Source organism: Hyperolius riggenbachi, chromosome 10 (assembly GCF_040937935.1).
Source record: "Hyperolius riggenbachi isolate aHypRig1 chromosome 10, aHypRig1.pri, whole genome shotgun sequence".
Classification (NCBI taxonomy): Eukaryota; Metazoa; Chordata; class Amphibia; order Anura; family Hyperoliidae; genus Hyperolius; species Hyperolius riggenbachi.
In genome coordinates, this window is record NC_090655.1 from 11,974,263 (window position 1) to 11,999,658 (window position 25,396).

Consider the following 25,396-nt stretch of genomic DNA (forward strand, 5'->3'; position numbering starts at 1 on the left):
GTATCTGTCTTGGGCACTTTTTTCCCCGACAGGTACACTTTAACCCTCCTGGCGGTATATTAAAAACCGCCAGGGGGCAGCGCAGCCGTTTTTTTGATTTTTTTTTTTTTTATATCATGTAGCGAGCCAAGGGCTCGCTACATGATAGCCGCTGCTCAGCGGCATCCCCCCAGCCCTGCCGATCGCCTCCGGCGATAGGCGATCAGGAAATCCCGTTCAAAGAACGGCGACGGGGCGGTATGACGTCACCGACGTCATGGACGTCGTGACGTCTAAGGGAGTCCCGATCCACCCCTTGCCGCTGCCTGGCGCTGATAGGCCAGGCAGCGCAGGGGTCTAGGGGGGGGGGGCTGTCGGATAGCGGCGATCGAGCGCGGGGCAGCGGCGATCGAAGTGCTGACGCAGCTAGCAAAGTGCTAGCTGCGTTAAGCAAAAAAAAAAATTATTCAAATCGGCCCAGCAGGGCCTGAGAAAACCTCCTGCGCGGCTTACCCCGAACTACGTTCGGGGTTACCGCCAGGAAGGTTAAAGAGTACCAGAGACGAAGCACCCTCATGTATTTTACCATATATATCAGTGGGAACATTAGAGAAAACGTCTACCTTGCTCTCGGTTTCATCCTTCACTGCTCAGCCTGTTTCTTATCAGCCATGATAAAATCCCTGACTGAGCATTCAGTCTGGCTTTGCTTAGGAATCATTATAGCTGAGTCTGTCTTCTCTGATGTCTTTTCAAGCCAAAGCCTGCCCCCTTCTGGCTCTGCTTTCCTGTTCTGTATACTGGCAGCATCAGGGCTCGTTTCCACCATAGCGAATCCGCATGCGGCGACGAGATGCGGATTCGCTTGTTACAGTGAAGTGGCCGGGGCTGTTTCCACATGTGCGGCGTGCGGGAGCGATTTGGCGGCGGGCCAAATCTGCACGACGGGACCCACAGAATTCGCCTGCGTCGGGAATCCGTGCGAATTGCCGCTAATGTATTTAATAGTAAAAACGCATGCGTTTGTTACATGCGTTTTTACCCGCGATTTCGCGTGCGATTTCGCACCCTTTTCAATGTTATTTTGCCCTGGCAGTGTCATGGTTAATTTCGCATGGCACCCTGCCATGCGAAATCGCACGCGAAATCGCGGGTAAAAACGCATGCGGAAACGCATCCGCATGCGTTTTTACAAGCGTCGGAATGCCGGCGAAATCGCGTCGCAACAGTGGAAACGGGCCCTCACAGAGAGCTGTTATGAGATGGGAGGAGCTGCTAATGTAAGGGTATATTTTATCTATATTTGTTAGTCATTAGAGGTTTTTAGAAATGGTGATTTCATTTTGCACACAGCCCACTAAATAATAGGCTTTCTGATGAACTGTGTTTTGCGTGGAGTTTTAGTAAAAACCACAAAACAAAAAAACAAAACCGACACACCAGAGCGGTAAAAATACCAGGCATAGCATTTCTTTTGTAAAATCTATCGGGGGATATGTTTATTTTGTGCCAAAGCGTTCATCTCTGGTTTCCTTTAAAGATCTAACTTATTTGCTGTTTTCTGTTTGGTCAATCAGCTCACATTTCTGTGAAAACGTTTTTGCTTAGTTTCTTATGCTGAATATGTACGTCAATGAGAGTCATGACACACTTTGTACTATGCGGCATAACTGCAGGGGAGCCCAGAGCTGGGGAGGGGGCAACTACTACTTCACTTCCTCCAATATAGGGGACCATCCTGCAGACAGGGCCGGATTTCTACTCTTTATCGCCCAAGGCCACTGTCACCAGCCGCTCTCTTTGGTATAGGTAGCGAGATGACCCCTCCCCCCTTCCCTCCAGTAGAGGTAGCCAGATGACTCCCTTAATCCCTCCTCTTCCCACCCTCCTTCAGTATAGGTAGCCAGCTCGCCTTCACACTGCAGCAGCCATCAGTGTCACTCACTTCTCCGCTCATGTCCAGGGCAGAAGCATCATCTTCCTTTCCATCTCCAATGCTGCCCAAGTCCATAGCTGCCGGCCACAATGCAAACGGGCACAGAGAGCAAGGTGGCTGCTGCACATGCAGCTGGCAGCAGAGTACTGTGGTAAGGGGCTTGTCTGATCTCGCATTTGCAAGCTTGCACCAGTTTAGCCTGCTGCTTTGGTGCCCTTGCTCCTGTGGTGCCCTAGGCCCTGGCCTAGGTGGCCTTGCCCTAAATCCGGCCCTGCCTGCCGATCAGGGGTTTTGTGGCTACACGTGTTACAGGGGTGAAGAACATGATGGCCACACTTGTTTTATGACCCTTGCAGGGCCGGATTTACCATAAGGCAATGTAGGCACGTGCCTACAGGCGACTGATGATGGAAAGGCGGCTCCTCCCCTCCTCAAGGGCCTCCCTCCCTCCTCCCCTATGCAGAGTCCTGAAGAGAGTGTAAATGAGAGGATACTCATCCTGCTCTCAGCATTCTCTCTTTAGTCAGGGCATCACTAGCTACTGAGGTTCCTCTGGCAACCTAATACTTAGGGCACCTCTAGCTACTTAACCTCCTTGCCGGCTATCCCGAGCTCAGCTCGGGGTAACCTGCGCAGGAGGATTTCTCAGGCCCCGCTGGGCCGATTTTCACAATATTTTTTTATTGCACGCAGCACGTTGGTGACGTCATCGCGATCGGCGCCATGGCGACGGGGGAAGCTGAGCAGGAAATCCCGTTCTAAACGGGATTTCCTGCTTGCAAAGATCGGCGGCGGCGATCGGAGTAGGTAGGGGGATGCCTCTAGCTACCTAATACTTGGGGGTACCTCTAGCTACATAATACGGAGGTTCCTCTGGCTACCTAATACTTGGGGGCACCTCTAGCTACATAATACTGAGGTACCTCTAGCTACCTAATACTTGGGGACACCTCTAGCTACTTAATACTGAGGTTCCTCTAGCTACCTAATACTTGGGGGTACCTCTAGCTACATAATACGGAGGTTCCTTTGGCTACCTAATACTTGGGGGCGCCTCTAGCTACCTAATACTGAGGTACCTCTAGCTACCTAATACTTGGGGACACCTCTAGCTACTTAATACTGAGGGCACCTCTGGCTACCTAATACTTGGGGGCGCCTCTAGCTACTAATACTGAGGTTCCTCTGGCTACCTAATACTTGGGGGCTCCTCTAGCTACTTGCTACTGAGGTTCCTCTGGCTACCTAATACTTGGGGGCACCTCTAGCTACTAATACTGAGGTTCCTCTAGCTACCTAATACTTGGGGGCTCCTCTAGCTACTAATACTGAGGTTCCTCTAGCTACCTAATACTTGGGGACACCTCTAGCTACTAATACTGAGGTTCCTCTAGCTACCTAATACTTGGGGGCTCCTCTAGCTACTAATACTGAGGTTCCTCTAGCTACCTAATACTTGGGGGCACCTCTAGCTACTAATACTGAGGTTCCTCTAGCTACCTAATACTTGGGGGCTCCTCTAGCTACTAATACTGAGGTTCCTCTAGCTACCTAATACTTGGGGACACCTCTAGCTACTTAATACTGAGGGCACCTCTGGCTACCTAATACTTGGGGGCGCCTCTAGCTACTTACTACTGAGGTTCCTCTGGCTACCTAATACTTGGGGGCACCTCTGGCTACTAATACTGAGGTTCCTCTAGCTTCCTAATACTTGGGGGCACCTCTAGCTACTTAATACTGAGGTTCCTCTAGCTACCTAATACTTGGGGGCACCTCTAGCTACTTACTACTGAGGTTCCTCTAGCTACCTAATACTTGGGGGCACCTCTGGCTACTAATACTGAGGTTCCTCTAGCTTCCTAATACTTGGGGGCACCTCTAGCTACTTAATACTGAGGTTCCTCTAGCTACCTAATACTTGGGGGCACCTCTAGCTACTTACTACTGAGGTTCCTCTAGCTACCTAATACTTGGGGACACCTCTAGCTACTTACTACTGAGGTTCCTCTAGCTACCTAATTCTTGGGGACACCTCTAGCTACTTACTACTGAGGTTCCTCTAGCTACCTAATACTTGGGGGCTCCTCTAGCTACTAATACTGAGGTTCCTCTAGCTACCTAATACTTGGGGACACCTCTAGCTACTTAATACTGAGGGCACCTCTGGCTACCTAATACTTGGGGGCGCCTCTAGCTACTTGCTACTGAGGTTCCTCTGGCTACCTAATACTTGGGGGCACCTCTAGCTACTAATACTGAGGTTCCTCTAGCTACCTAATACTTGGGGGCACCTCTAGCTACTTAATACTGAGGTTCCTCTAGCTACCTAATACTTGGGGGCACCTCTAGCTACTTACTACTGAGGTTCCTCTAGCTACCTAATACTTGGGGACACCTCTAGCTACTTACTACTGAGGTTCCTCTAGCTACCTAATACTTGGGGACACCTCTAGCTACTTACTACTGAGGTTCCTCTAGCTACCTAATACTTGGGGACACCTCTAGCTACTTAATACTGAGGGTACCTCTGGCTACCTAATACTGTGGGGGCACCTCTAGCTACTTAATACTGAGGTTCCTCTAGCTACTTAATACTGTGGTTCCTCTAGCTACCTAATACTTGGGGGCACCTCTAGCTACTTGCTACTGAGGTTCCTCTGGCTACCTAATACTTGGGGGCTCCTCTAGCTACTAATACTGAGGTTCCTCTAGCTACCTAATACTTGGGGACACCTCTAGCTACTTACTACTGAGGTTCCTCTAGCTACCTAATACTTGGGGACACCTCTAGCTACTTACTACTGAGGTTCCTCTGGCTACCTAATACTTGGGGGCACCTCTAGCTACTAATACTGAGGTTCCTCTAGCTACCTAATACTTGGGGGCACCTCTAGCTACTTAATACTGAGGTTCCTCTAGCTACCTAATACTTGGGGGCACCTCTAGCTACTTACTACTGAGGTTCCTCTAGCTACCTAATACTTGGGGGCACCTCTAGCTACTAATACTGAGGTTCCTCTAGCTACCTAATACTTGGGGGCACCTCTAGCTACTAATACTGAGGTTCCTCTAGCTACCTAATACTTGGGGGCACCTCTAGCTACTTAATACTGAGGTTCCTCTAGCTACCTAATACTTGGGGGCACCTCTAGCTACTTACTACTGAGGTTCCTCTAGCTACCTAATACTTGGGGACACCTCTAGCTACTTACTACTGAGGTTCCTCTAGCTACCTAATACTTGGGGGCGCCTCTAGCTACTAATACTGAGGTTCCTCTAGCTACCTAATACTTGGGGGCGCCTCTAGCTACTTAATACTGAGGTTCCTCTAGCTACCTAATACTTGGGGGCACCTCTAGCTACTTACTACTGAGGTTCCTCTAGCTACCTAATACTTGGGGACACCTCTAGCTACTTACTACTGAGGTTCCTCTAGCTACCTAATACTTGGGGACACCTCTAGCTACTTAATACTGAGGGTACCTCTGGCTACCTAATACTTGGGGGCGCCTCTAGCTACTTAATACTGAGGGTACCTCTGGCTACCTAATACTTGGGGGCACCTCTAGCTACTTACTACTGAGGTTCCTCTAGCTACCTAATACTTGGGGACACCTCTAGCTACTTAATACTGAGGGCACCTCTGGCTACCTAATACTTGGGGGCACCTCTAGCTACTAATACTGAGGTTCCTCTGGCTACCTAATACTTGGGGGCACCTCTAGCTACTAATACTGAGGTTCCTCTGGCTACCTAATACTTGGGGGCGCCTCTAGCTACTAATACTGAGGGTTCCTCTAACTACCTAATACTTGGGGGCACCTCTAGCTACTTAATACTGAGGGTACCTCTGGCTACCTAATACTTGGGGGCTCCTCTAGCTACTTAATACTGAGGGTACCTCTGGCTACCTAATACTTGAGGGCTCCTCTAGCTACTTAATACTGAGGTTCCTCTAGCTACCTAATACTTGGGGGCACCTCTAGCTACTTAATATTGAGGTTCCTCTAGCTACCTAATACTTGGGGGCACCTCTAGCTACTTAATACTGAGGTTCCTCTAGCTACCTAATACTTGGGGGCTCCTCTAGCTGCTTAACCTTCATCTTTATGCATAAAGGTCTGCAGCTCTCATTGCCCATCTCTAAAAGCAGATCCCCCCCCCCCTACTTCAGTCAGAGATGAGTGGGGTACACAGGGACCCCTCTAATTGCTGCATCAGTAGACCTCAGACCTTGCAGCACTGACCTGACCCTCTGGGCCCGCAGAGCACACAGCACGGAGTCACATTGTGACAGCTCATCTCTGCTTAATCAGCAAAGAACAAATAGGAACTGCTTGAGATTTTTTCCCACCCGGCAGGTCGACATTCCAACAGTCAGTGCTAGTCTGCTGTGCCCAGAACAAGGGGAACTGTCCTGTAAGGTCCCTGCAGGCTGGGAGCAGCTCAGTGCTGACCCCATATAACCAAGGGATATATATAATGATCATTTCAGCCTCCACTCCTAAAGTAAACCTGAAGTGACAGCAACATGGGGGCAGCCAGCTTTATTCCCTTATGTAAATATCGGTTGTACAATATCATATTTCCTCCATCACTCTCTAAGACCCCAATGAGAGCTTCAAAACAGCTGCAGTGTGAGGGGGTCCGTGCCAAACCTGAAGTGTGAGAAGTATGGGGGCTTCCAAGTTCATTCACTTCTGAAATTACAAGTAACTTGGTGGTCTGCTGAGTTTTTTGGCTTCTGTATCCTCACCCTTTGGGTCCATTCTCGCTAGAAATTGCTAAACGCTAACACAAATGCTGAGCGATTTCCCAGCGAATTTTCACTGTATAGAAAGCGTTTTTCCAGTGATTAGCGTTTTGTGATTTCTAGTTCAATTTAGCCTGCAGAATCGCTCCAGAGTAGCGCAGAAAACTCAGCAGCACGTTTGCGTTTCAGCAAATCGCAAATCGCTTAGATGAGAACACTTCCATATACTTTCATTGTACACACGTTTTTTCAAACCGCTAGCGATTTTCAGCAATGCTGAAATCGCTCTGAAAACACACAAGTGTGATTGGGCCCATTAGGGAGCTTTTACACTCGGCCAGTGTGGTATTTTTACGCAGAGCAATGAAAGTCTATGAGGACTTCCGTACCGACGTGGAATGGCTCAATGCAACGGAAGTGACGTTTTTGCCGCATCCCCGACGCGAGGGCAAACCTACGCTTCCGTGCGGTTCTGTGGCGACGTGCGGCGGACCGGAAGTCATGTAAGTGTATGGCGACAGGTGTGTGAAAACCCGCTGCCAGTCTTACGTGTTGTGCGTGCGCAGAAGCGAATTTTTAGCAATATGCTTCCGCACACCATGATCGCTTCGGCCACAGGAAGTGAGTGTCACTCCCTCCTTGGCCGACTGCCAGATGGCATTTACCGTGTACTAATGCGGTCATCCCCGAAGGCCTTTTTTGCCAGTTAGCAGTGTGAAACCAGTCTCTCAGTCCCTGTAAGATGGCCATGTGGTCACTTCAAAGCGCCAACGTTTTTAAAAGCGCTCAGAATCGCTTTTGGGGCTCGATTCACTAAACCGTAATACCTCAAATATCACACCTTATCAAAGATATCACACCTTATCAAAGATATCACGCTTTATCAAAGATATCACACCTTATCAAAGATATCACACCTTATCAAAGATATCACGCTTTATCAAAGATATACCACCTTATCAAAGATATCAAACCTTATCAAAGATGGCACACCTTATCAAAGATGGCACACCTTATCAAAGATATCACGCTTTATCAAAGATATCACACCTTATCAAAGATATCACACCTTATCAAAGATATCACGCTTTATCAAAGATATCACGCTTTATCAAAGATATCACACCATATCAAAGATATCACACCTTATCAAAGATATCACACCTTATCAAAGATATCACGCTCTATCAAAGATATCACACCTTATCAAAGTTAACACGCCTTATCAGAGTAGCATAGCTTATCAAAGTTAACACGCCTTATCAGAGTAGCATAGCAAGCTCTACGAACCCGCAGGAGCTCAGGGCAGGGCGAGTGTCATTGCCAATTAGCAGGCATAAGTTTGTAGTGCTCGTTGTGCTACTCTGATAAGGTGTGTTAACTCTGATAAGGTGTGATATCTTTGATAAGGTGTGATATTTGAGTTATCACGGTTTACTGAATCAAGCCCTTAGTGTGTACCAGCCCTGAGCAGGGTGCACACATGGCTGTGCGTAAAAGTGTGAGTTTTCTGTCATGTGCGGGGTTTTTTTGTGTGCATGTTTAGTGCATTTTTGGTGTGTTTGCGTTTTTTTTTTTCCACATACGCGTCTTCTAGCGTTTTGCAGGCCTTTTTATGCATTTGCAGTTCACATATACAAAACCCAAATGCGTTTTTTATGGGTTTTATTTAATTGCGTTTATGCAAATCACTAGGAAGACAACAGGAAGCAGAAATACATAATTAAACAATTTTTAAAAAAGCATATGAAAACGCATGAAAAAAGCATACCATTGCGTTACCACTGACTTTCATTATGTGCGTTTTTGAAAATTATGCAACAAAAAGAGCATTTTTAAGGCCTTGTTCACATTGCGTTCGGCTCGCGTGTCCATCCGCGGTGGGCTTATTTTGAGGCGTTTTTTCTTACCGATTCCTGGCGCTTGGGTGGGCGATTATTTTTTGTGGTCAGCGGTTTCCGACGCGGTTTTCCCGAGCGTCGTGGTAATTCACTCCTTGACGCAAGTCAGTAAGTGAACTCTTTGATCCGGAAAATAATAAATACAATGTATTTATTCTTGCAACGCTCCACAAAGCGGTTTTGTGAGCGTTTCGCGTTTTTCCTATACCGTCTATTGAGGCGGAATCGCCTCAAAAATGGCTCAAGCGTCGCTTATCTAAACGGATCAGAAACGAACCGCTTAGATATGAACTATCACATAGAGAATCATGGTGTAAGTGCTTTCAGGGCGATTTTGAAAAATCTCCCGCGCTTAAAAAAATAACAAAAAGGCCTGGAGTATGAACAAGCCCTAAAACCGCATTTTTGAAAACGCATCAGAAACGCATATCGACTTCCATTAGCGGCAAATATGCTGCATTTTCCGCAACGCTAGCGTTTCTGCTATGTGTGCACCCAGCCTGATCATACTAACCACTTGTTTTTTTCAGGTGTGCGATTCAGACCCTTCTGAGGCCAGAAAGATCAGCAGGACTGATAAGCAACTATTATTTAAAAGGAGATACATATGGCAGCCTCCATGAGGTCAATTCTCAAAAGTCTTGTAAATAAATGATCACTCCTTATCTGTTATTTCATGGAACAGTCATCCAATCAGTGCAGTCAGACCACCTGATCTGCTTATTCAGTTCCAATCTGTGATTGCAAAAATATTAAAAAGCAGAGGATCAGCACAACAATCGGGCAAAATTATTTCGAAAATAAAATCTGCAATGGCATCTTCCATATCCCCCTCACTTTACAGGACAACTGAAGAGAGAGGTATACGGAGGCTGCCATATTTATTTCCTTTTAAGCAATTCCAGTTGCCTGGCAGCCCTGCTGATCCTCTGCTTCTAATACTTTTACCCACAGCCCCTGAACAAGCATGCAGCAGATCAGGTGTTTATGACATTATTGTCAGCTCTGACAAGATTAGCTGCATGCTTGTTTCTGGTGTTATTCAGACACTGCTGCAGCCAAATAGACCAGCAGGGCGGCCAGGCAACTGGTATTGTTAAAAAGGAAATAAATATGGCAGCCTCCATATACTTCTATCTGTCCTTTAAGTGTGACTGGATTAGCTTGTTTCAGGTGTATGATTCAGACACTACTGCAGCCAAATGGATCAGCTGGGCTCCCAGGCAACTGGTATTGTTTAACAGGAAATAAATATGGCAGCCTCCATATCATTCTCATCTCGGGTTCACTTTAAAACAAACTTATTTTTTACAATCCGATGGTGATCAAAATCGCTTTGCAAAACCCTGCCGGTGGGAAATCGCCCTCGCGCTCCACCTGATAGCGGTGGGGCCCATTATTACTTACGCAGCTGGTGGACGCCGGGCTTGTCGCTGAACTCGATGACGTACAGGTGTCGTCCCTGGTGGCTTTGTCCGATGCTGTATACCCGGGTGATGAAAGGACAGGAGCTGTGCACGTCGTACAGCGTCTGCACCAGGTCCTCATAGCGGTGGTATTTGAAGTTGACGCAGAGTGCCCCCTTAAACAGGAGAAGGATCTGGAGGAGGCAGCAGAGTTTGACATCCATAGTTGCAGCAGGCTCTCCTAGTCCACGTATGGAGCTCACAGCCCTCCTCTCCCTCTCTCTCCCCACTCAAGTGTGCAGTACAGACAGGCTGCTCCAGTTACACCGAGGAGTGCCTGCCCACCGCACTGAACTTTACTCTGACAGCCCCTCCCTGTACAGCATCCTACAGGGGGGACTTACTCATTTCATTTGTGTGTCAAAGTCCCCCTCCCCACCCCAGCTCAGACCCCCACCAGGTGAGCCTCGGCTCAGTTCACTCATTAACTGCCAAGTCAATAGCCACCGCAAGACCGATAACTGGCACATGCTTGTCAGATACCGGGAGGTTTTTGTCACAAGCATTATTTTAAAGGACCACTCTCGCAAAAAAAAGTAGGCAGTTAAAATCTGACAGAACCGACAGGGTTTTTGTACTAGTCCATATCTTCATGGGGGATTCTCAGGGTTTTCTTTGTTTTCGACAGCATTACCTGAACAGCAGTTTAAGGGCTGGTGCACACCAGAGTGGTTCATGAGTGTTTTTAAAAACGCTTGGGGATAGAAAACCGCTTGGCTAATGTATTTCAATGGGCTGGTGCACACCAGAGAGGTTCGTTTTTTCCACAAACGCCAACTCGGGGGCTGCAGCATTTTTTAGATTTCTGAGGCGTTTCTGCCTCAATGTTAAAGTATAGGAAAGTGGAAAAACGCTCTGGAAAACGCTAGATCAGGGCAGTTTGCCAGGCGTTTGTTACAGAAGCTGTTCAGTAACAGCATTTACTGTAACAATATGTGTAATCTGCTACACGAAAACACTCCAAAAAACGCTAGGCATGGTTAGAAAACCTCTCTAAGGGCGCATTCACACCTAAAACCGCAAAACGCCGGCGATTTCTGCACGTGTTTTGTGGGAGTGATTTTTCCACGATTAACGCGGAAAAATCACTGGACACTGCAGCGTTTTGGGAGCGATCGCGATTAGTGGTGCTATGCATGCTAATCGCGATCGCTAATTGCGAATCACCAACAAAACACTGCATGTCACGCTTTTGCAGTTAACGCTAACGGCAAACGCGGCAGTGAGAACACTGCTATAGGCTTACATCGGCTAGCGGTTTTGCGCTGAGCGGGAATCGCAAGTGTGAATGAGCCCTAAACATGCCTAGGAATCGCTCTGAAATCTGCTTCACAAACCTCTAGCGTTAGCAGATCTGCTCGAGGATTTTGGTGTGCACTGGCCCTAACTGCCAAAATAGGAAGATACCAGCTCACTTGCACACTATTTTGTCAGTTAGACTTTGCAACTGCTGTCAGGCACGAATTTACCTCACAGTAGCCTATAGGCACAGATGTCCTGGCACCCCAGACTCCGCCCTCTATGATCCTACAAACCCTCCCACAAGTGTGCTGGCTGGCCCAGCTGTCACCTCTCCTTACTTCCCTTTCCCACCATAGGTAGCTGCAGGTGTCCCCTAGTATTATGTAGCCAGAAGTACTCTCAGTTAAAGGGGAACTTCATCCCAAACATACATACTGTCATTAAGTTACATTAGTTATGTTAAATAAAATAGATAGGTAATATAATCTCTTATTCACCATGTTTTAAAAGAACAGGCAAATGTTTGTGATTCATGGGGGCTGCCATCTTTTTTCATGGTGGCACCCGGGGCAGCAATCTTTTTGGTTGAAAGGAAGTGACAGGGAGCATGTGGCACAGTTCCCATTGTCCTGTGTCCTGATCACCCCTCCCAGCTACGCGCGCTAGGCTTCAAATCTCAGATTCAAAATTGAAAAAAAAAATTGCACTAAAACAGCAGAATGAAAACAATAACATCAGAAATCCCATCATGCTTTGCAGAGCATCAGGGGAAAACTGCCCGGGCAGATTTCTTTGATGGGGTGGAGCTTAGCTTCTGTGCAGCTAAAAATGAGGCTTGTATAAGAGAAACAAAGTTCTGATGCTGTAAAACTGTTAGAGAAACACCAGGCCTTTTCAGTGCTGCTGAGTAGATTTTTAGTCTGCAGGTTCACTTTAACCACTTGAGTACCAGCAGCCTCTGCCCCCTTAAAGTGGACCCAAATTAAAAATACAAGATTTCAGAAATAAAATCTATTTTCTAAATTATAATAATAAATAGCAGCTTTTTTTCAGCTGCATGATGACAAATATAAAATATTTTACATTTATTGGAGGAACCCCTCCCTTCCTTTCAAATTGCCGGGACAGAATCCGGCAGACTGGTGGAGGAGAAGGTGTCCGGCAATGGAGGAATTGCTAATGGCTGCCACCTGTATAACCCTAGTGATGGAAAGAGAAGGGTGAAAAGCATGCACTGAAATGCTCATAGGCCTGAAGGAGTGTTTATTTATCTTTGTATGTGTCAGAGTGGTGCAACTAAATGTTTTTAATTAAAAAAATGTTTGGTTTGGGTCCGCTTTAAGGAACAGACGGTGCTGGTACAGTAAACCACCGCTTCTCGACGAATCGCCGCTAAAATCCGCCGCTCCCGCCGTACACGCCGCTCTGTCCCCGCCGCAGGCTGCTCTCTCTGCCGTTGCTATGACGGCAGAGCGCTGTGCGCCGGTCAGGGGCCGCTTTCATTGGTTCCTGACCCTGTCACTTAATGTAAGCCAATGGGAACGGCTTACAGGAATGACAGGGCCAGGAGCCAATGAAAGCGGCCCCTGCCCGGCTCACAGTGCTCTGCCGTCATAGAGGCGGCAGGGCAGCAACGAGCGGCGGGGGCAGAGCGGACCGAGCGGCGGGGACGGGCGGTGAATGGGACGTAGAGTTTACGTCCGGTCAGAACCACAGCGCCCCCTGCCCGCCGTAGATTTCAACTACGCCGCTCCACAGGTAGTTAAGTAGCTAGAGGTGCCCCCAAGTATTACATAGCTAGAGAAACCTCAGTATTGATTAGCTAAAAGTATCCCCCGACTGAAGGGAGATCTGGTCAGGGGAATGCAGAGAGCAGGGGGAGTAACCTTTCACATACGCTCTTATCAGGGCTCTGCATAGGGAAGGAGGGAGGCACTCAGGGAGGGAAGTGAGCTGCCTCTCCATCACCAGGCGCCTGTAGGCACACGCCTACAGTGCCTTATGGTAAATCCGGCCCTGACTGCTGTTCAGGATATGCTGTTGAAAACAAAGAAAACTTCTGAGAATACCCCATAAGGAAATGGACTGGCCCAAAACATGTCAGTTCTGTCAGATTTTAACTGCCTACTTTTTTTGCGATAGTGGTTCTTTAAAGAGAACTTGAACTGAGTAAAATTATATAAAATAAACACATGACGTAGCTGCAAATGAATATTACATACTAACCTCACCGTCAGTTCCTCTCAGAAGCTCACCATTTTCTTCTAACAGTGATCCCTTCCAGCTCTGACATGATTTTGTCAGAACGGAAATATATCAGTTGCTGTCAGTTATATATCAGTTGCTGTCAGTTATAACTGAAAGGACAACTGATGAGCAAGGTAATGTCCATGTTTCCCTATGGCTTTTCATTTTCAGTTCTGGATTGCTTTCAAGAGAACCTGAACTGAAAATAAGAAGTCATAATAACCATACACAGGTCATACTTACCTCCTGTGTGGTCTACTCCTCAATCTCTTTCTCCTCTCCTGCGTCCTCTTTGGCCTAGTGCACACCAGAGCGTTTCCGCTGTGGTTTGCGATCCGCTTGCGGGTGCAGATCTGCTAGGGTAATGTATTTCAATGGGCTGGTGCACACCAGAGCGGGAGGCGTTTTGCAGAAACGCATACTCCCGGGCTGCTGCAGATTTTGGATTGCGGAGGCGTTTCTGCCTCAATGTTAAGTATAGGAAAAACGCAAACCGCTCTGAAAAACGGCACTTCAGAGCGGTTTGCCAGGCGTTTTTTGTTACAGTAGCTGTTCAGTAACAGCTTTACTGTAACAATATATGAAATCTACTACACCAAAACCGCTACACAAAACCGCAAAACGCTAGCTGAAACGCTACAGAAAAAGAAGAAAAAGCGTTTCAAAATCTGCTAGCATTTTGCGGATCTGCTAGCGGTTTTTGGTGTGCACTAGGCCTCTGTCCACTGTGATCAATGGAATTCTCCGTCCTCCATTTTGAAAATGGCCATTACCCCATAACAGCTTCCTGGTCAGCACACAGTTACACTGTAATATCACCCACTTGGCCATAGGGAAACATGGACATTACCTTGCACATTCAGTTGTAACTGACAGCAGCTGATATATGACTGGCAGCAACTGATATATTTCACTTCTGACAAAATATTGCCAGAACTGGAAGGGATCCCTGTAAGAAGAAAATGGTGAGCCTCTGAGAGGAACTGAATCTTTTTAAAAATAATTTTAAGTAATTTTACTCGCTTCAGCTTCCCTGGCGTTTTAAATCCCCTCATGGCCGCGGGTGGTTTTTTTCACCTAATTTTTATTTTTTAATCATGTAGCTAGCCTAGCGCTAGCTACATGATTCCCCCCTCCCTGCTCCCTCCCACCCCTCCGATCGCCGCCGGCGATCAAACCCATCAGGAAATCCCCATTCTGAACAGGATTTCCTGTAGGACTTCCCCGTCACCATGGCGACGAATGGAATGACGTCATCGACGTTGTGACATCAGGGGGAGTCCCGATCCACCCCATAGCGCAGCCTGGCGGTGATTGGCCAGGCTGTGCAAGGGGTCTGCGGGGGGGGGGGCCCTCTTTCGTGGCGGGTAGCGGCGAATCGGCGGCGAGCGGCAGCGATCGGGTAAGACACACAGCTAGCAAAGTGCTAGCTGCGTGTTAAAAAAAAAAAAAAAAAAATCGGCCCACCAGGGCCTACCAGGGCCTGAGCAATCCAGCGCGGCGTTACTGGACAAGCTGAGCTTGTCCGTAACACCCAGGGGGTTAAAGAGAACATGAAGTGAGAAATGATGTGAAGGCTGCAACTTGCATTTCCTTTTAAACAATGCACATTGCCTGGCTGTCCTGATGATCCTCTAATCAGGGGTGTAACTAGAAGGGAGAAGTTCCTGTGACAGCGGGGGGGGGGGGGGGGGGGGTGCAGAGCTGTAAGGGGGCCCTAACTAATCAGGGACTATACTTCAGATCAGGTGTTTTGTGGCCAGTGGCGTAGCTTAGGAGCTAGGGGCCCCGATGCGGTGGCTACCTCTGCACCCCCTGTTGCTATGCCACTGTTTGTGGATACGCTTGTTATGGGGGTGACGTTCATGATAACCACACTTGTTTTATGTCCCTTGTGAGATGGGACCCTGGGCTGTAGGGGGCACCAGGGGGAGGGGCAAGGGAAGGGGTGTGATCAGTTTTGCTGGGGGGCCTCATGATTGGTAGTTATGCCCCTGCCTCTAATACTTGTAGCCATTGACCCTGACAAGCACATGCAGATCAGATGTTTCTGACTCCTCCCTCGATTAGCTGCATGCTGCGGGAATAACGGATAAAGAATTCTTAAAAGAAAAAAAAAACATTGGGAATCGCTTAATAAAGTTATCCCGTTTTTGCAATGCATAGGATAGCCAATTTGAATTAATTAGAAAAGGTTTTCTGTATTAAAGAGAAACTGTAAGAAAAAAAAAACTCCTCTGGGGGATACTTACCTCAGGAGGGAGGAGCCTCTGGATCCTAACGAGGCTTCCCCCGTCCTCCTCTGTCATTTGGCATCAAGTCCTGGGGCTGCAGTTTGCAGGAGATCGCGCGGAGCTCAGGAAGACTGTTAGACGGCGTAATCTATTTACATGTACAGCGCTGCAATCGGCAGCAGCGCTGTACTGAGGACAGCGGTGTGACACGGCTGTCCCCCTGGGAGACAAGAGAGCGATCGGCTCTCATAGGCAGAAGCCTATGACAGCCGATCGCCAGGATTGGCAAGCTGGGGGGTGGGAGGGTTTAAAAAAAATAATAATAAAGAAATAGTAAAAAAAAAATAATAATAAGACCCCACCAACAGAGAGCTCTGTGGGTGGGGGGAAAAGGGGGGGGGATCACTCCTCTGCTGTGTTGTGCGGCCCTGCAGCTTGGCCTTAAAGCTGCAGTGGTCAATTACAGAAAAAACAGCCTGGTCTTTAGGGGGTTTTAGTACTGTGATCCTCAAGGGGTTAAGGACTAGGTAGACAAATTTTCTCCAGTATTTGGCAACCCCATTAATCAAGTATAGGGAGCCAGAATTGCCCCCGCCCCAGTATTAAGTAGTTCCCCCAATAGGTAAGAGAACATTTGGGGAGGGGAGCCGCCTCTCCAACATAAAGCGCCTGTAGGCATGAGCCTACAGTGCCTTATGGTAACCCCAGCTTCAGCCCAGGCGCAGTAGCAGTTTTCCGATGGGCTCGGCGTAAATAGTCAAGCCAGATTGTGTCCGCTGTACGGCACAGGCAGGCGCAAGTCTTCAGCGCAGCAGAGCAGTCCCAATTGGACTCTTTTCTATTTCTCATGCTATTTCTGCATGAGCCTGATCAAAAAGCCACTACTCTGCCTGTGGTGGATCGCGGTGGGTAAATATTTACATGGCAGCTGTTCAGCGCTGGATCGCCGGGACGGAGAAGGACAGGGGCAGCCTTATTAAGGTTTAGAGGCCTCCCCCTCTCGAGTTACGTATCCCCGGGGGGGGGGGGGGGGGTCTTACAGATTTTCTTAAAGCAGACCTCTGGTTTCTCCTTCTTGCTTCTCCTATAAGAGATATAATTACCAGCCATGTATTCTTCTTGTGAATCACTCTCTGTGTCCACCGGCATTGTGGCACATAGTCCCGCCCCTGCTGGAAAACCCAGAGATAGAGAAGACACTATAGCGTTTTTCAGAAGGGGGCGGGACTACGCCAGAAGCCGCCAGACACAGAGCCCTGGGAGAGATCACAAAAATACCACCCCGGAGGTAATTATACCTTTATAGGGGATGAATATGTCATTTACATTGGAGGTCTGCTTTCTGCTTGCAATCAATGAACTAAAAACATACCTCACAACTATTTGAGATAAGAAAGAGGAGTATTTAAGCCACACCCCTAGTCACACCCCTAGTCACAACCCTGACACACCCCTAGTCACACCCCTAGTCACACCCATGACACACTGCTAGTCACGCCCCTACCACACCCCTAGTCACACCCCTGACACACCCCTAGTCACGCATACCATAAAGATTTCCTAAGAAAAATGTGTTTTATAATTCACACCACACTGGTCCTTTCTATCCTGGTTCATTTTCCTTCATAGTAACATATGAAAATAAGAAATATCTAAATAAAGTTTAGAGTCAATGAAACACATTTTTTCAGTAGAGAAATATATATATTTACACAGATCTGTACATCAGCCCTGAAAGAGGGACAAATGAGGAGGAAAGAGGGATAAGGTTCCCAAAGAGGGACTGTCCCTCCAAAAGAGGGACAGTTGGGGACTGAGTAAAGAGTACCTGGTTGGCCGAAATGGCCTGCTTCGGTATGTATCCGTACAGTTCTCATCTGTTTTAAAGGGGCATAACACATACAACTATGCAGAAATAATGTAGATTTATTATATAGATGATACCAATACTATAACAGCATGAACTCGCAGGTGGGTGTTCAGCATGCACTGGGCATGTCACTAGTACTGTCCAGTGTCACTTTTTCTGTACCTCTTTATTCAGCACAGTGGCGTAGCTAAGGAACTGTGGGCCCCAATGCAAGTATTACATTTGGGCCCCCCAAGCACTCTATACATAACAATTGATATCGCACAGCAAAACCTGCCAATGGCAACTACAGTGTCAGAGGTGTGAGAAGCTAGAGTGACCAGACGTCCCGGATTGCCCGAGACGCGTCCCGGATTCGGGGTCCGCTGTCCCAGGCTGCATGAGGTCCCGGGAAACGTCCCGCTTTCAGCAGCGGGACGTCCCGGCCTCAGGACTCTGGCCACTCTCCTCAATGAACTGGCAGCGGCGTCTATAGACGCTGTGCCAGTTCATTGCCTGCAGCCCCGCTCCAGCCTCCTTAGTCTTCCGGTGTCTGTTCCGACACCGGCAGGCGAGCAGGGCTACGGCAAGATGGCTGCCGAAGGCGTGTACTGGAGACTATTTGTGTCTCCAGTACAGGGCTTCGGGCGCCATCTTGCCGTAGCCCTGTCAGCGCGGGAGAGAAGAGCAGGAGGAAGGTGGTCCCGGGAGCAGCGCGCCAGAGGCCGGAGACTTCTGCCAGGTGAGTAAATGCTTTCTTTTCCAGGTGAAATTTGCTCCCATTACGTTTCTTTTCTGGTGAAATGTTTGCCCGCATTGCGTTTCTTTTCTGGTGCAATGTTTGCCCGGCCCGCATTGCGTTTCTTTTCTGGTGAAATGTTTGCCCGCATTGAGTTTCTTTTCTGGTGAAATGTTTGCCCACATTGCATTTCTTTTCTGGTGAAATGTTTGCCCACATTGCATTTCTTTTCTGGGGAAATGTTTGCCCGCATTGCGTTTCTTGTCTGGTGAAATGTTTGCCCGCATTGCGTTTCTTTTCTGGTGAAATGTTTGCCCGCATTGCGTTTCTTTTCTGGTTAAATGTTTGCCCGCATTGCGTTTCTTTTCTGGTTAAATGTTTGCCCGCATTGCGTTTATTTTCTGTTGAAATGTTTGCCCGCATTGTGTTTCTTTTCTGGTGAAATGTTTGCCCGCATTGCGTTTCTTTTCTGGTGAAATGTTTGCCCGCATTGCGTTTCTTTTCTGGTGAAATGTTTGCCCGCAGTGCGTTTCTTTTCTGGTGAAATGTTTGCCCGCATTGCGTTTCTTTTCTGGTGAAATGTTTGCCTGCATTGCGTTAATTTTCTGGTAAAATGTTTGCCCGCATTGCGTTTATTTTGTACTGACATGTTTGCCCGCATTGCGTTTATTTTGTACTGACATGTTGCCCGCATTGCGTTTATTTTGTACTGACAGGTTTGCCCGCATTGCGTTTATTTTGTACTGACATGTTTGCCCGCATTGCGTTTATTTTGTACTGACAGGTTTGCCCGCATTGCATTTATTTTATACTGACATGTTGCCCACAGTGCGTTTATTTTGTGCTGACATGTTGCTCATTGCGTTTATTTTCTGGTGTCCGGGGTAACCGTTACTGCATTTATTATTTAATGGTCATAGGTGGCTATGTTTGCTGCTTTGTGGTTACGGTATACTATTAGCATCACACAGTTTCTGCACACCCATGATGCAAAGTCTCGTTTGTCCACATCATGGCGTAAACACTGCTTTCTTATGCCTCGCTGTTACATCATTACGTTAGCTCCGCCCATACAATGTCATGGCCACGCCCATTTATCGCCGCGGTCTTCATCGCTGCACGCTCCTCAGTCCTTCCCACTTTTCGCCCCCCCCCCCTCCCCGCGCCCCCCCCCCTCCCTGTCCCAGGTTGGACCCACAAAAATCTAGTCACTCTAGGGGGATGGGGAACAGCTTGTTAATGATTACCACTAATCAAAGTATCTATAGAAGGGATTATTATGATCACAGGACCAACAGAGAGCTAATACTTTAGTAGAGGGAGGGCCCTATGGTGCCCCTCTGGCCCAAGGGCCCTGATGCGGTCATAACCTCTGCACCCCCTACTGCGACACCCCTGATTCAGCATGAACAGTCCCAGAACACATGATGAGTATGTACTGCTTGCTATATGCTGCGGATGGCTGAACATATTTGCTCAGAGAAGCCGTAGCTTCAATAGCTTGACTATGTTCAGCCCTGCGGAATGTCAACATACTTGTGCATTGCTAATTCATGCAAATTTACCAGCCTGTGCATTAAAAAAAATGCGAAGCAGCAGAACTGGGCCTTTTATACCATCCTTTGTAAATGATGTGAGCCGGAGGAAAAAAAATAAAGCAAACCTGTAGCGAGAAAGTCACTTCACGTTTGTTACTCACCTGAGTAGAGGGGGGCTCTGGATAGCATAGAGACCAGACCAGCGAAAGGTCTCACAATGCCCTCAGCAAAGCTAGATTTTGAAGCCCTCCCCCGAAGATTTTGACCACCCCCTGCTGATGAAGATCGCAACGCTGCTACCAAGAACCAACTGGTTGTGGCAGGTGTTACGTATGCCCCTAGATATTAGTATCTAATAGTCAAATGTGCCCCCAGTTATAGGCAATCCCTCCCAGTATAGGTAGCAAGATGTGCAGCAGTATTAGGTAGGCCCAGGGGAGTTTCTAGGCTAAATTGCACCCTGAGTGAGGGTGTCAAATAGGTTAGCCAGGAATAAGTGCCTCCAGTATAGGTTAGCCAGGTATTTGTGCCCCAGTATATGTTAGACAGGTATAAGTGCCCCTGTATAGGTTAGCCAGGTATTTGTGCCCCACTATATGTTAGGCAGGTATAAGTGCCCCTGTATAGGTTAGACAGGTATAGGTGCCCCAGTATAGGTTAGACAGGTATAGGTTCCCCAGTATAGGTTAGACAGGTATAGGTGCCCCTAGTATAGGTTAGACAGGTATAGGTTCCCCAGTATATGTTAGACAAGTATAGGTGCCCCAGTATATGTTAGGCAGGTATAGGTGCCCCAGTATAGGCTAGACAAGTATAGGTGCCCACAGTATAGGTTAGACAGGTATAGGTGCCCCTAGTATAGGTTAGACAGGTATAGGTTCCCCAGTATAGGTTAGACAGGTATAGGTGCCCCAGTATAGGTTAGAGAGGTATAGGTGCCCCAGTATAGGTTAGACAGGTATAGGTGCCCACAGTATAGGTTAGACAGGTATAGGTGCCCCAGTATAGGCTAGACAGGTATAGGTGCCCACAGTATAGGTTAGACAGGTATAGGTGCCCCTAGTATAGGTTAGACAGGTATAGGTGCACCAGTATAGGCTAGACAGGTATAGGTGCCCCAGTATAGGTTAGACAGGTATAGGTGCCCCTAGTATAGGTTAGACAGGTATAGGTGCCCCAGTATAGGCTAGACAGGTATAGGTGCCCACAGTATAGGTTAGACAGGTATAGGTGCCCCTAGTATAGGTTAGACAGGTATAGGTGCCCCTAGTATAGGTTAGACAGGTATAGGTGCCCCAGTATAGGTTAGACAGGTATAGGTTCCCCAGTATAGGTTAGACAGGTATAGGTGCCCACAGTATAGGTTAGACAGGTATAGGTGTCCCAGTATAGGTTAGACAGGTATAGGTGCCAACAGTATAGGTTAGACAGGTATGGGTGCCCCAGTATAGGTTAGACAGGTATAGGTGTCCCAGTATAGGTTAGACAGGTATAGGTGCCCACAGTATAGGTTAGACAGGTATGGGTGCCCCAGTATAGGTTAGACAGGTATGGGTGCCCCAGTATAGGTTAGACAGGTATAGGTGCCCACAGTATAGGTTATACAGGTATAGGCGCCCCAGTATAGATTAGACAGGTATAGGTGCCCCAGTATAGGTTAGACAGGTATAGGTGCCCACAGTATAGGTTAGACAGGTATAGGTGCCCAGTATAGGTTAGACAGGTATAGGTGCCCACAGTATAGGTTAGACAGGTATAGGTGCCCAGTATAGGTTAGACAGGTATAGGTGCCCACAGTATAGGTTAGACAGGTATAGGTGCCCAGTATAGGTTAGACAGGTATAGGTGCCCCAGTATAGTTAGCCAGGTATAGGTGCCCCAGTATAGGTTAGACAGGTATAGGTGCCCCAGTATAGGTTAGACAGGTATAGGCTAGACAGATATAGGCTAGACAGGTATAGGCTAGACAGGTAAAGGTGCCCCACCATACACACACTGAAGGGGAAGCTGGGGCACACTGGGACACCGCAGGCAGGAGGGGGCCCTGCCACCTCCCTCCCTCACCTGGGGCCCCCCTCTGTGCTCCCCCCTCCATTGCAGCACTGCACGGCAGCAGGAGTGGTGTAGTAAAGACTCACCTTTCCGTGCTCCATGCGAGGATCACTGCTGCCAGGATCCGGTCTCCAGCCGCTTACTACTTCCTGATTAGCAGGTCTTCAGATGCTTCTCTTGCTCATTTACCACTTATCAGCAGTTCTGGAAAATAAATACAAATTAAAAAATCATAGCTGTTTTATTTTTTAGACAAACTAAAATGGAAATATAGTTTGTAATAACTTTCAGAGCCCCTTCCCAATGCAAATCATGACCGCAATCTCACTGTGATTCTACGTGCAATCTGCAGCAGGCCACAAATTTAATCGTCTTTGCTTTCCGTTTTTTCATACGATCGTCTTTATGCAAATGCGATTTTCAGGAGACAAAGGGTGGAGCACGAAAATTACATGGTACCGAGATTTCCATGTGTTCCAATGCAGTATAAAAACTGCAGCAGGCAGTGTGATTGCCCTTTAGTAAAAAGGATGATTTAAATCTCTGTAACTGATGATGATCGATCACCTGGGATTCTCACACACAACAGTCTCTGGGTTTTACTAGATAGATAGATAGATAGATAGATAGACAGACAGGTAAAAGTAAAAAAATTAGAATATCACACAAAAGTCCATCTATTTCAGTAATTCAACGTAACCTCCCTGGCGGTAAGCCCAAGCACGCTCGGAGCTCTGTGCAGAGTATAGCGCTCAGAGGGCATTTTTACTCACCTCCTGGGGGATCCAGACGTCCGTAGCCGTTCTCCTTCCTGTCCTCCGAGGCTCTGAATCACTCTGGTCAGTGATCTCACCACAGATATATAGCACCACCAAGAGGATGGAGGTAAAATTGCAACGCTGGAGCCCAGGGAGGTGTTGAGAGCAGGGACTGCTGCTGGCGTTCTGGCGGCATGATTTTTTCCTGATTTTAGGGTCTGAAACATGCCGAAAAGACCCTAAATCCGGAAATAATCATACTGCCAGGGAAGTTAAAAGGTGAAAGTAATAAATGGAATAGCCGTTTGCAGGTGTTTTGGATGAATTAGCTAATTAGAGTCTGACACTTGGAGCCTAGAGTATTGAACATTATCACAATATTCTAGTGGTCTGAGATTTTGATTTGGGGGTTCTCATAAGCTGTAAGCCATAATCATCAACATCACCGGTGTACCTACCGGGGATGCGACCCCATCAGCCACAGGGGGCCACCAGCGGTGTGCGGGGGGAGCGCTGCTGCCCGCCCGATTCTGGGACCCCCCAGCCAGGTGTTCAACTTGCCGCGGCGTCTCAGAGATGCTGCGCCAGTTCATTCCCCGAATCCCTGCAGCCCGCAGTCTCCCGGGAGGCAGCGTGCAGGGCTACGGGAAGATGGCTGCTGAAGCCCTGCACTGGAGACTATTTGTGTCTCCAGTACAGGGCTTCGGGCGCCATCTTGCCGTAGCCCTGCACTCTGCCTGTCAGCGCGGGAGATGTGCTGCAGGAGGATCGTCGGGGGATCTGCGCACCAGAGGCCGAGAGAGGAGACTTCTGACAGTTGAGTGAATTGGTATTTTTTTAACAGGTGCATTTTTTCTTCTGGTGAACGCTGCCCACATTAGGATTTTCTGGTGACAGCAGCTGCCCACATTACGATTTTCTGGTGAACGCTGCCCACTTTACGATTTTCTGGTGACTGCTGCCCACTTTACGATTTTCTGGTGTCTGCTGCCCACATTACGATTTTCTGGTGAATGCTGCCCACTTTACGATTTTCTGGTGACTGCTGCCCACATTACGATTTTCTGGTGAATGCTGCCCACTTTACGATTTTCTGGTGAACGCTGCCCACATTACGATTTTCTGGTGACTGCTGCCCACATTACGATTTTCTGGTGACTGCTACCCACATTACAATTTTCTGGTGAATGCTGCCCACTTTACGATTTTCTGGTGAACGCTGCCCACATTACGATTTTCTGGTGAACGCTGCCCACATTACGATTTTCTGGTGAACGCTGCCCACATTACGATTTTCTGGTGAACGCTGCCCACATTACGATTTTCAGGTGTCTGCTGCCCACATTAGGATTTTCTGGTGAATGCTGCCCACATTGCGATTTTCTGGTGAACGCTGCCCACATTACGATTTTCTGGTGAACGCTGCCCACATTACGATTTTCTGGTGAACGCTGCCCACATTACGATTTTCAGGTGTCTGCTGCCCACATTAGGATTTTCTGGTGAATGCTGCCCACATTGTGATTTTCTGGTGAACGCTGCCCACATTAGGATTGTCTGGTGACTGCTGCCCACATTACAATTTTCTGGTGACTGCTGCCCACATTAGGATTTTCTGGTGAAATGCTGCCCACTTTACGATTTACAGTGAAACGCTGCCCCATTACGCTTATTTGGCACCTATGGGGGGGCCCCATCCAAATATTTGCAGGGGGGCCCAGTGATTTCTAGTTACGCCCCTGATCAACATTATAAAAAATAATGGCCTTGATTCATCATTGTCTTCGAGATAACTTTTTCCAGTTTGTTAAATTACCGAATTCGAAGTTTATCGATTTCTAGTTGTATTATCAAGGTTTTTCCACATTCGGTGTGAATTCGGTAACCATTCGGTAACATGTCGATATTTCCATGGAATTGTGGGTAAAAAGGCAGTCCTTTGAACACTACGTAGCAACATTCTGAATAGGGCTTAACACCTGGACCAGGATTCTGAAAGTAGTTTGGGACAATGCTACAATTTCGCCAGCTGCGGCTTGATAGGAGCCTTTTCTGAAAAAATGTAGTGCAGCTAGCAATTTAGTTAACCCTGGCACTGCCTGTGTTCTCTTACAAGATGATTCAAGAGAAATGCCGATGTCCTGTTATTGCATATAAATCCATTCTCTTGCAAATTGATATGGTTCTAGACCTTATTCTTGCCCTTCTGCGCCTTTGAATCACTCTCAGCTGATACATAACTACTTCAAATGGCTCCATCTTCTCTGTCAGCAATGATCTGACAGGAATAACGACAGAGCAGTGAAGGAGATAACTAATCCTAAATTTTTTGTTCACAGCGCACCCACCTACCTACGTGAGCTGAGCGCACGCACTGTCACTCTGCCTGTCCGGTACCTGTCTGTGTGTGACCGGTGCGCATTGTAATACTCACTGCATATACCTACCTGTTGTTGACTGTGCACCCACCCACAAACGTGAGCGCGTGCAGTGTGATATACCACTCCGTGCGTACCTGTTAACTGCACCTGTGTGACTGCACATTGTATTGGTCAAGTCAGTGCATACCTTTCACTTCATCCCCTCCGATATGGACAAAACGGACAAAACAGGTAGAGGCAGAGGTAGAGGCAGACCCAGAGGAAGGCCACCCGGCAGGTCTGTGCGAGGTCGTGTTGATGTGATTTCGTGCGGCCGTG

General features: G+C 47.8%; 1 protein-coding gene across 1 annotated transcript in view; it reads right to left on the reverse strand.

Annotated features, from left to right (window-relative positions):
- The window catches only part of CPN1 (carboxypeptidase N subunit 1), a 78,484-nt gene extending 68,198 nt beyond the window's left edge, over positions 1–10,286 (reverse strand). Inside the window, exon 1 of the mRNA XM_068258732.1 lies at positions 9,980–10,286. Within this exon, the coding sequence (XP_068114833.1) occupies positions 9,980–10,202 (223 nt within the window). The 5' untranslated portion in view covers positions 10,203–10,286. The remainder of the gene's footprint in view (positions 1–9,979) is intronic.
- Positions 10,287–25,396: the final 15,110 nt, after the last annotated feature.